The following is a 12,969-nucleotide window of genomic DNA, read 5'->3' as shown; positions in this document are numbered from 1 at the left end:
TGGGAAAGTACTTTATATTACAGATTTCTGGGAAAATACCATACGTTACAGGTTTCATACTCCCTTTGTTCAATCTATTCTGAAAGCACATGTATTAGTGGGCTAATTAACAGTGCACAGGGAAATTTTGAAACGTGGGTAAAATTTCAACTTTAACGCTATGAGTAAAGATGTGTAGATTTCCCAGAAATGTGGGATTGACCAACCTGGGAGAGAGAATAGGCTTGGGGAGTGAAGTTGTGAGGAATTTTAGCACAATGCTTTCAGATTAAAGGTATATTGTCCTTGTCCTTCTTTTTGTCTCCTTTCTACCTTCATTTTATTCTTTCTAGCCAACCTCTCTAGGAGTGAGTTCTTCCATTCATCAGCTTCAGGTCAAGGCCAGGGATGCTGCTAAATATTCCACAATATATAGGGCATCCCACAGCGAAGAATTATCTGGCCCCCCAAAATTAATCATGCTGCGATTGAAATACCTGTTGTGGATAAAAGAGGATATACAATATGTATTTTTAGTACAATAAATAGTAAATCAAGTTGGGCACAGTGGCACACACATGTAATTATAGCTATTCAGGAGGCTGAAGCAGGAGGATCCAAAGTTCAAGGCCAGCCTGGGCAAATTAGTAAGACCCTATCTCAAAATAAAATAATAAAAAGGCTGCATATGGAATTCAGGCTTAGCATGTGTGAAACCCTGCGCCACGTAATACTGGTGATCCTTATCTGACTTTATTATTTGCAAAATAGTCATATAGCTGGGCTGGGGCTGTAGCTCAGTGGCAGAGCACTTGCCTAGCATGTGTGAGGCACTAGGTTCGAGCCTCAGCACCAAATAAAAATAAACAAACTAAAGCCATTCTGTCCATATACAACTACAAAATATTTGAAAAAAGTAGTCATATAGCTCTTCAGCTACTGCTTATTTGTGTATACAAAGTTGATCTAGGTAGGTTTTCTCAATAATGAATATTCTCCATCAAAACAAAAAATTTAAAGTATCTCTAGTACCTAAGGACCGAGACCTTTAATGCACTGAAACAGATCAATTTACAAAAATTTTATTTGTCCTAACTTTTAAGAGATTTGCAGGGGCTGGGGTTGTGGCTCAGCAGTAGAGCACTCGCTTAGTATGTGTGAGGCCCTGGGTTTGATCCTCAGCCCCACATATAAATAAATAAATAAAATAAAGGTATTGGGTTCAACTACAACTAAAAAATAAATTTTTTTTTAAAAGAGATTTGCAAAGATAAGGATCACCTGTCTAAGGGACATCACTTTCTCCCATCTGCCATCTTCCCCTTCTTACATAGATATTAATATACATTCAAGCTTTTTAGACATTTCCCCCTTCTTTAGACATGTTCTGCTTGCTTTGAAATTCTGCCTGAACTGACAAACATTGTTTTTTTTTTTTAAATAATCTGTAAATAAGAGATTAATCCCCTCAAGGATTTAGACTATGGCTGATTCTCTTCTTGTCACATTCTTAATTAGACCCAGAGAGAATTGAAAGAATTCTTAAAGAACACATCAAGACATTTGATTCTTTTGTCCTGTCTCAACTACGTCCAGTCATCACCTTGCTTAGTCACCAACCTCAAGTATCCCACAAGATGCAAAATAGTGGCCCCAAATTGGAGCTGATATTGTGAGCATTGTCAATAGCTAGGTGGAAAATCTGATGTGTTAGACCAAACAAGCTGATCTGGTCATATTTCTTTTGCATGGCGTAATGCTGACAGACAACAATAAACAAACTTGAGGCCTGAGGCATTGTTTGAGTCTAGTCAGTAGATAACTGACTTTGGGGATCTTTTATCAGACAGAGCAACAGGTGACCTGGCTATTGTTCTAGGTATGGAGAAAGCTATAAGAACAGCCTAGTGGCCTGCAGTTGTCCAAAACATCTTTAATGTTTCATTCAACCCACTGTGGCAGTCACAGGTTATTTGGAATGAGCACAGGAACCAGGGAGATCTATCTAATAGAACTTTCTGCAATGAGGAAATGTTACATACCTGCTGTGTTCAATTCAGTTAGCTACTAGCTATGTGAGGCTGCCGTATTGAGTGTTTTTCATGTGGCTAATGTGATTGTTTAAATTAATTTTATTTAATTTTAATCTAAATAGACATATGTACCTCACAACTACCATAATAAACCATGCCAGCTGAGCATGGTGGCACACACCTGTAATCCCAGCCATGCTGAAGGCTGAGGCAGGAGGATCACAAGTTCAAAGCCAGCCTCAGCAACATAGCAAGGCCTTGACCAACTTAGCAAGATCTTGTCTCCAAATAAAATATAAAAAATAAAAAATGGCTGGAGATGTGGATCAGCAGTTAAGCACCCCTGGCTTCAACCTTGGTACTAATAAACAAACAAACAAACAAACCATTCCAGTGTAGGAAATACTAACTCCTTATTCTACATCTTAATTATAGCTATCTTGATTCTTTTTACTATTGTTCAAATATAAATATGATAAGTTACACAATGTTTAGAAAATAGAAGGAAGCTATTAAGTGTCCATAATTTTATGACCCTAACATAATTCTTTTTCTTTTCTTTTCTTCTCTTCTTTTTAGTACTGGGGATTGTACTCAGAGGTGCTTTACTGTTAACTATATTACTATCCCTTTTTATTTTTTATTTTGAGACAGGGTCTCACTAAGTTACCCAGGCTGGTCTCAAACTTGTAATTATTCTGCATCAGTCTCCTCAGTAGCTGTCACTGCAGGCATGTGCCACCCCACTCAGGAAGCCTAATATAATTACTATACATTTGATAAATTGTCCAGACATTTTCCATGTATTTTTATTTTTATTTTTTTATTTTTTGTGGGGGAGGTACCAGGGATTGAACTCAGTGGCACTCAACCATTGAGCCACATCCCCAGCCCTATTTTCTATTTTATTTAGAGACAAGGTCTGAGTTGTTTAGCACCTCGCTATTGCTAAGGCTGGCTTTGAACTCACGATCCTTCTATCTCAGCCTCCTAAGCTGCTGGCACGTATTTCTTTTTTTATTTAGTTTTTATTTTTATTTATTTTTGTGTGATTCTGGGAATAGAAACCAGAGCCGTGAACATGCTAGGAAAGTAGTCTACCACTGAGCTATACCCACACTGAAGTTTTAGATGTTTTAGGTATGATTATGTCTTATTTTATTTCATTTTTATTTTATTTACTCTAACCATATTTTTCCACTTAATATTTTGAGAGGAATTTATTTCCGTACAACTGAATAATATTCACAAGCTTTTGGACCTAATAAGGCCCTATTTCTTAGATGTTGTATCATAGTTTTTTTATTGTTTCTGTTTCTCCCCCACATTTTTTGTTGGTGCATTATAGTTGTATGTATCGATGGGATTTGTTGTTACCTATTAGTATATGCACACAATACATAATATAACAGCATAATTTGGCCAATATCACTCCTCAGAACTTTCCCCTCCCTCCCCATGTCTCAGAGTTTATTTTCTCTCCTTTTGGAATTGTGTGTTGTTTCATTACCTTGTTTGCATCCTTGTTTGGTTTTATGGTCATTATAAAATAATGCTATAGTAAACATATGAAAGCATGTTAATATTTCTCCTCTTTCAAATATATTACCATTCCAATTGTTTGAATTTTAATGCAGGGAAAGATTTACATGGTGAATCCTTTCACTACTTCATATTCATTTTGAAAATGTACTTTTTAACTCTCTTTATGAAAAATGGACTTTAAAGCTGATGAAAGGAAAGTCAAGGCTTTCTCTCTACAGCACATTTAGTTCAATAAATTATGAGACAGATTAATATTCTTTCCCATATAACAATAAGAATTACTGATAAAATGTGGTAGCGTTCAGACCTTTACCTTCTCCTCATTTGGAAGTTCCCAAGCATAAACCCTCAAGTAAAATATTTTATAAATTTGAATAGAATCTCTAAAGATGAAAATTTAAGAGATAAACAAACAACAAAAACCCATAATTTTGTTCTTTATAAATATACAAAGCTAGTTATGCATTGTTACATCACCATACTATCCTATTTATTATTTAAACTGATAAAAATATAGTGCAAGTAAACCTTTCTACATCATACAATTAGAATTATTCTGAGGATCTCAGCTTAAGACATTTTATATTTTGTATAGTGGTAAGCTGTCATATGATTTTAAAATTTTTCTATTAAAATAAACTCTGTATTCTAGGGCTGGGATGTGGTTCAATGGTAGAGTGCATGTGTAACATGCATGAGGTCCTGGGTTCAATCCCCAGCAAATAAATAAATAAATATATATATATATATATATATATATATATATATATATATATATATATTCTAATGAATCTCATCATCAGAGTACAAAGGGACACTACTAATAACACAAATTCAAGCCATAACATTTTGAATATTAGAACCTAAAAATAAAGCCAAATGTTCTTATTATCTATAAGGTGAGTTTTAGCTTCTGTCACATCTTTCTTTGTCTTTGAATTGAGATTTGTAATTGAGGGGTTGAACATGAACAGTATGACCTTGCATTAATTAAATATTAAGTTATACCCACAAAGAAGGTTTGTAACTACAAGTACAGTGAAAACCTAATACAAATGTTTTAATAAGTGCCTCTTTGATCATTCTGTATATGAAAAGTACCCTTTAAAATGACGTAATGGGAAGAAATCCCACAAACATATTTATTCTCCCTCTTTTCCTCTCTCTCTCTCTCTCTCTCTCTCTCTCTCTCACACACACACACACACACACACACACACACACACATTGACTTTCATAACTTATGCTATAGATTTGTTTTTCCTTCACATACAACAATAAAAATGTTTGGACTGATAAAATAACTTTGGTTAGGGCTTTTATTAGCAATACCAGCTAGGGACATAGATCTTTGCCTTGGAAATAGAACATAAACCTCCAGATGGCAAATCACTGGGACTTCATTCACAATGTGAATAAAGCACATTGCCAGAAAGTCATTTCCAAAAAAAATCAATAGTGTTTGTACTGGAAGTGTTTGAAAAATGCTTGGAAAACCATCAACTCTGTATGCACTTTGTGAATTATTTAGGGAAGATATTTAAAACCTCACAGGCTTTTCTCTGTCACCCAGTTAACCTCTTACTTTCCTCGCTTTTACTCTCCATTCTTTAAAGAATGTCTCTAACTTTTTGCACAAGTATACACAATATTATGATGTTGACTCTGCTTAAAATAATATGACTAATTCCAGGGTCACATATAAATGGTAACTGTTCTTCATGCCACTGTCCTGTTCCTCCTATGGGCAATTAAGAGGCATTTACAACTGCTTATGCAGGCCTGTTGTGCCAAGTAAATCCCATGTTCTAAGAGTTTCCAATTTTTAGCTAACAGAATTCATAACTTTATATTTATGAATTGCAGGTAGTTTTTATGAGCCTATGCAAAAGTTTTTGGGACTGTGGTCTTGTGGCCCTGGATGATATTACAATACAACTGGGAAGCTGCTGGTCTCCAGGTAAGAGAGCAGTCATTTCATCTGTTTGTCTCCCTCACCTGTCAAAGACACTTCTGTTTTCTATAAGAAAATCATACATTCAATCTATGTTAGTCCAGCCTTTGCTTTTGTTGACAGAAATCCCTCTCTATAGAGCTTTGTAGTAGGCTTTGGAATTTAGAAATAATGACTCAGATGTACAAATGTTTTTTGGTACATGGGACTTAATCCTTTTTTTCTCATTTGTAAGGGAGGTAGTAATATCTACTTGAATATTGAGGGTAATACACATACATTCCCTAACATAGAACTTGGCACAGAACAGTGCTTTAAAAACAAATGTCTTGGGGCTGGGGATGTGGCTCAAGCGGTAGCACGTCCGCCTGGCATGCGTGCGGCCCAGGTTCGATCCTCAGCACCACATACAAACAAAGATGTTGTGTCTGCCGAAAAAAACTAAAAAAATAAATAAAGAGAGAGTTTAAAAAAAAAAAAAAAAAAAAAAAACAAATGTCTTCTGTTCTCATTAGTATTGTTATTTTTTTCATAGTCATCTTACAGAATGCATTTTAAGTCATATTGATGAAATTCTTATTTCACAGATACTTGCTAAACATAATTTTTAAATTGTAACAGAATAATATTTCCTAAGTAAATCAAATGACACTGAAACAATAGCCCAAGCATTGATGATAGTGACAAAATAAAGTCATGGTAGCTAGCTGCATGTTGGACATGATGTCCAGTGAGAAAATGGAGCCCAACACAAGCCAGATCATTTGTCTGAATCTAATTACATTGCACCCTAAACCATAGGATTGCCATCTCTTCAACAAATAGGCAAATTGTAGAATCAACCTGGTACTGGAGAATAATATCCTTGTTTACCTAATTAAAAGACAATTTGTTTGTATTCCCTTAATTTCTGAGATCCTGCAAGAACAATACAGATAAAAATATCTACAACTTGGGACATAGAAGAGGAATGAGCCTTCATTAATTAGTACTGTATATAAAATAAAATGAAGTAAAATAATTAACACACAAGAGATATAAAGACAGGCTATCTATTTAAAATTTTGCTAAGAATCTAGATGTAGGAAAGTACAATAAAGGTCAACCAATGATGCCCCAAGTTAGGAGGTAGCACTAGTGTAGTGATAATAATATTCAAGGAATTAAAGACAGCATTAAAATTGAGTATTTGTCTTTAGGAATGAAAAATAAGGCTCTAGGCAACAAAATAAAATTCCAAATATTTATTTTGCTAATAATTACTGAGAACTTCATGTTCTAAATACTTGACATACATCATCTCATTCATTCCTCACAAACTCATTATGTGAATAATACCATTACTATTCCCACATTATAGATAAGAATACTGAAGCACAGAGAAAGGGTCATTTGTTTCCCCTCCAAAACTATATTTAGTTCTCTCATTTGTCTCTTCCTCCAAAGCAGCTATTGAATTACTATGAGGAAATCCTTCACTCATTGTGAATTTCTGAAGAAATCACCGGCATTATGCAATTTTATTATTTTTCATATTTCAAAAAAAGCAATTTACCCCCAATTTTCAGAGCTTCATAAGCTCTTTCACACAGATAAATTCCCAAATGGGAGAAAGTTTCTTAGAGTATCCCAATATTTTTGGACTAGATTTCTGATTATCCTCTGCCTCTGGCAAGACCCACGGTGGGGTTCAGACAGTAACTGGAAGCAAGAGCTTGGTGTAGGTGAACCACCAGAAGGGGGCTGCCTCTCCATATGCCTGGCATATGACCAGAAAACACTCAGACATGCAGAGTGGGCTGCCAGGGGGCCATGGAATGCATATTCATTGGAAGTGTCTCAGCAATTGCAACACCTGCTGTTTCCTTGCAGAGAGACTTCCACCTCCACCTGGAGAGTGTACATTTGATCAAGATGAATGTGCATTTACGCAGGAGAAAAGAAACTGGAGCAGCTGGCACAGGAGGAGGGGAGAAACTCCTACTTCCTACACAGGACCTAAGGGAGATCACACTACTGGGGTAGGTGAGTTATGCCACATGGTGCTGTTTCCTAAGAAAACCTTCTAAACTAGCATCCTAGGGGTCGTTTACCGCATTTTGAAATGTGTGAATTTCTTGTCTCCAGAATCAACTGCACATGTGATCCTACACACAGAGAATAATTCAATAGATGCATTGTAAATCATCCTTTCTGTTCGTAATACTGATTGTGTATAATTGCTGCAAAAAGAATAAAAGGGCTTACAAAAGATAGGCACAGGGGTTCTGTTTAGAAACATGGGGAAAAGTCTCTGTACTTGTATAAGTATTAGCTATGGACATCCAGAGGGACATTCAGACCCCAAAGCAGCAGCCAATGATATATATCTGTGGAGAATGTCACACAGAAAATAAAATAAAATCCAGGATTCCAATCAGATGCAGAGAATATGAATACAGAATAATGAACAAGAAAAGAACCAAAGATTGATGGTTTTGATGCTCAATGAAACATGGGAATTCAGAGGAGTATCTTCCTTTGTACTTGGATTTGACCTTTAATGCCTCATTATTATATAGCTTTTGATTTAGCACACTTATCTTATGAATACAATTATATATGTATGATTTCAATTTATTTCATTTTCCAAGCCGGATTGTGTTTAGGTATATATTAATAATTTGCAAAAAGGTTTTTTTTTTGTTTTAATTGACTTTTAATTTTATTTTATTGTATTATGTAATCTGACACAAAATGAAGGTTAAAATTGCTTCCCCAAACCACACTTTTAATCAAAAGCTTGTTAAAAATGCAGGTTTCTAGAGTCTTGTAAAAAAGTCTGATTAAGTAAGTTTCTTGGAAACCCAGAAAAAAAAAAAAAGATAGGCACGCAAAGCTGTGTGAATTAGAAGGAGGTTTAAAAATAATAGAAGGAGGACTAGGGCTATAGCTCAATGGGAGAGCACATGCCTAGCACACATGAGGAACTGAGTTTGATCCTCAACACCACATAAAAATAAATAAATAAAATAGAGGTATTATATCCATCTACAACTAAAAATATTTTTTAAAAATAATAGAAAGACAAAAAATGGTAATCAAATTGGAGCCAGACTGAGCCGTAGCATAGAAGATATACTGGCAGACAGGAAAGGGAACATACTAGTTTGACTCCTAGCTTTCCAGTAGCTGAAACAAAGATGAAAAGTCTATCTATGTTACAGAATTCACAGAGTTCCTAAGGTAAAAATGGAAGGAACAGTCTCTTTGGAGTGTAGATAATCAGGGGTTCATTTTCTGTAAAAAATGTATAAAATGCAAAAACACTACCAAAGTTGATCTCGGTGTTATTGTTATGTATTAGCAATGGTAAACCACATCAGTGAGCCTTTCACACTGATGCCCCTGCATTCATTTGGTATATCACTTTGGATCAAAGCACCACATTTGGTCCAGGAAAGCAGAACTCTCCCCAGCACTAAACTCATAGAACTACTTCCTCAACGATCCTTGCTCCTTACAGAAGAGCTGTAACACTGTGCTGTGTCTTATAGCCTACTTCAGGATAAGCCTGTGGACAAACCCCAGGGCAACTACAGTATACCCTATTTGTTGATTGGATAAACTTGGTAGGTTTCAATCACAAACAGCTTTGTTTTCTCTTCACTCTTTTTAAACTTACTCTAAAGATTTTACCTGGCCTGCCCCTCAGCAAATCCTTTAGCTTCTGGGCCCTACTGAGATATTAGAGCAGTCATGAATTCAAGTTGAGCCCAAATCAAAACTTCTATGTCTCATTCAGTTGAACCTGCTCTCTTTCCCTCAGCCTGAGCCTGCCAAATAGTTTGGGTGACCAGGGAGGAACTGCCTATTCTTTCACTTGAGGTGCTTCACCTCCTCCCCTGTTCTCCATCTTCATGATCCTTTAGTCAAGACAGATACAGCAGGAATTAAAATAAATGAACTTTAAAGATATTTAGCACTGTCTTAAATTCTTTCTAGGTTATTGACTGACCTTTATTATGGCAATGTCTAGACACTGGCTCTCTTGAGAACCTCTGCATCTTACCATTTCAGTGTGCTCTCTGGCTAACCCTATTTGACCATCATTTCCCCACCTTAGTACTTGCACTATAGAGGTCCAACCCATGTAGGTTTTTTTGTTTGGGTTCATTCTGAAAGTTTTAGCTTGGGTTTTTTTGAAGAACACTTGGTCCTAGCCACCTTCCTAATAAGGGTCCATTTGACTTCCATCCTAATGCATTCTGGACTAACTAAGAAGATGTACAGACTGGTCTAACTACTGATTTCTCTTTTCCTCTTGCTGCTTCAGCAGATTCTATAACAGTGTTATTTCAGTGAAAGATGAGATTCAGAGATTCAGCCTTGGGCCAGAGGTAGACCAGATGCCCACCTTCAGCACTGAGTAGAAAATTCTAAGGGAGCTCAAAGAATCTATGATACTGGAAAGTATCAAAGGCTCAAAGTAGCTATGAGTCACCCCAGTATCTGGAAAAGAGATAAGCAAGTTAAAATGATAAATAGAAAGACTTATATTTGGTAGCCTGTATTGTATTGGTAGCCTGTAACAGAAAACAGAACTGGAATTGACTTAAGTGCAGAGGGAATCCTTTATTGGTCTTTGTAACAGAAAGAGGCCAGTATCGCCAGTATAGTTGTTCCAGTATAGTTTCAGTAACAGCTTGATGCCAGGGTTAGAACTGTGTTATCATGAATGAGTCAGTTTCATTCTCTGTACCTCTCTGTGTTAGTTTTTCTGAATTGGCTCTAATCTCAGACAGGATCTCCTATCATGGTAACAAGGTAGCAGCTGTAATCTCAGACTTAAAACAGTGAATCTAGTAGAAAGAGAATTTCAAAACAAAACCAAAATTGAAACTTATTGTCTCTGATTGGCAACATCTTGAAAACAGAGTATTGTAAAACTCATTTTGAATCCCCACAGGACTTAGTGTTGTGTCTCATATACAATAGACACTCAAAAATGTCTATGAAATGAGTGAATGAATGAATAAATGAATGAATCTAAAAGCCTTCACTGACACATATAAGAGTAATTAACCATTTATTTATCAAGACCCCTAAAAGTATGATAGTGGGAAGAGGAATAGAGAAAAATCAAGAATAAGTGAGATCAAGATACTGCATGTATGTGCATTTTTCCTGGGAGAGAGTTTGTAGTTTTTCCTTCCTTTTCTTAGGGATTCTAAGAAGGCAAGCAATAAGAGGTAAGAGAAGCTACTGAAGATAGATCACATTATGGTGGATTACTATAGGGGAATACTCTGATAACAAAGGCCATAGAATGACTTGAAAGGAAGGGCAGAGCAAAAGTAGTAAATAGTGGAGTGGAAGGAGTCCCCAAAAAGGGCAAGGACAGCACCAGAGCAGTGTTATAATAGACCCCCGGGCTTTGGAGTTGGGATGATCCAGAGCTCCCCACTCACTAAATATGTGGCCTTGAGAAAGTTGCTTAAGGGATATAGCTCAGTTGGTAGAGTGCTTACCTCATATGCATAAAGCGCTGGGTTCAGTCCCCACCATCATTCACACACACACACACACACACACACACACACACAAACACACACACACACACACAAAGGAGAAAGTTGCTTGAAATTTCCAAGTTTCAGGCTCGTTATCTAGAAAATGAGAATAATTATAGCTACTCACTTATTTACCAAATTTCATAGACCAGTCCAAGTTGAAGTTGGCAGCAAGGTTGGTTTCCTCTGACTCCTTTTTGACTTGCAGATGGCTCTCTTCTTGCTATGTCCACATGCGGCTTTTCCTCTCTGCCATGATATCCATATAAGCCATGTTGAATTGGGGCCCACCCATACAACCCCATAAAAATGGGGTTAAAATTAAGTTAAAACTTATTTCCCTCTTTAAAGGTCCTATCTCCAAACATGGTTACCTTAAGAGATACTGGGGTTAGGGCTTCAGCATAGATATTTTGGAGATACACAATTTAACCCATAGCAGACTGTCTCCCAGGAGTTAGTACAGCGGACTTACCGGTGAAGGTGCAGGTTAGTAAACTCTTTCAAATTAATGGCTGAAACCCTAGCCCTTGTCCTGCTCCTCAAGTCTTTATGCTAAAATAATTTTATTGTCTGAGCTTGTTTGACTTGTAGACCATTTTTTCCTCCTCCCCCACTACACAAAATCTATGAAAACCTAACGAAGTATATATAATAGATATTAAATTACTCATAGTTCCACTCCTTTATTAACATTATTCCTAGCCTCTGGGGACATATTTTAAGTAATGTGATATATCTTTGTTAAAGAAAATGATGTGGTTGTGTTTTCTTTGTCTCTCTGAAAACTTAAAAGGATGTTTCATATGGCTGGAATGAAACTTTACAGCAAAAAATTGAATGCAAAAACTTCTTAGTGTGTTCAATATTTATTGCCAGTGAATACTTGATACATTAAATGAAATTCTCTGGTATGCAACCTAGAGAATGCTGAGTTTTTAAAGTAAACTACTCCTATGGTTCTGTCTTCTTCATTATTTATTTTACCTGCTTCAATATGAATTTCCAAGGGAGTCTCAAGACACCGTCCAGTTTTCTAATTAAATAAAATCTTTTCAGATTATATCTTTTTATTTCCATGTGCAACAATGCAAATGATAAACAAATTTTGCTATGCTGTGCCCCAGGTATCTATAAATCATGTAGCATTGGGTAAAAAAAAAATGATTTGTTGTTGTTGTTCTTAAAACTACTTTAATAAAGCCAGGTGCAGCGGTGCACACTGTAATTCCAGTAACTTGGGAGGCTGAGGCAAAAGAATCTCAAGTTCAATCTGGGCAACTTAGCAAGATCCTGTCTCTAAATAAACAAATAGGGCTGGGGATGCAGCTCATTCGAAAGGGTTCCTGAGTTCAATCCCCATTATCACACACACAGAAAAAGCATATTAAAAATTATTTTAGGGGCTGGGGATGTGGCTCAAGTGGTAGCGCGCTCACCTGGCATGCGTGCGGCCCGGGTTCGATCCTCAGCACCACATACAAACAAAGTTGTTGTGTCCGCAAAAAACTAAAAAATAAATATTAAAAAATTCTCTCTCTCTCTTTCTGTATCTCTCTCTCTCTCTTAAAAAATTTTAAAAATTATTTTAATAATGAGGCAGGGAACACAGCTCAGTAGTGGAGCATTTGCGTAGCATGCACTGGATCCTGAGTTCAAGTCTCAGCACTGCACAAAAAAGTAATAAAATTAATTGCTTTCATAATCATTTTACTTGTAGAAATAATAAAGTTAGTGACAATTTATTGCATACTTACCCTGGGTAGGCACATTACTGGAAATCTTTATGTTCTTACCACAGCCTGTGAAGTAAGAGAAAGGTCCCATTTTTCAGAAGAAGAAACAGAAACTCAGAGAAATTAAGTGCCCTTCCATGGTCACACAGTAGTAACTGGTAGAGTGGGCA

The 12,969-nt window shown here is 36.3% G+C and overlaps 1 protein-coding gene across 1 annotated transcript in view; it reads left to right on the top strand.

Moving 5' to 3' along the window:
• Positions 1-12,969, top strand: part of Mamdc2 (MAM domain containing 2) — a 169,453-nt gene that overhangs the window by 136,146 nt on the left and 20,338 nt on the right. The window contains exons 10-11 of the mRNA XM_046459469.2: positions 5,424-5,517; positions 7,384-7,536. Coding sequence (XP_046315425.1) covers positions 5,424-5,517; positions 7,384-7,536 — 247 coding nt within the window. The remainder of the gene's footprint in view (positions 1-5,423; positions 5,518-7,383; positions 7,537-12,969) is intronic.

The sequence above is a fragment of the Marmota monax genome, unplaced genomic scaffold (genome assembly GCF_021218885.2).
Source record: "Marmota monax isolate L192 unplaced genomic scaffold, Marmota_monax_Labrador192_F-V1.1 WCK01_AAM20220418_F8-fsc00059, whole genome shotgun sequence".
Taxonomy (NCBI): domain Eukaryota; kingdom Metazoa; phylum Chordata; class Mammalia; order Rodentia; family Sciuridae; genus Marmota; species Marmota monax.
Note: the sequence above shows the minus strand (reverse complement) of the source record. Positions and strands in the feature narration are given on the sequence as shown.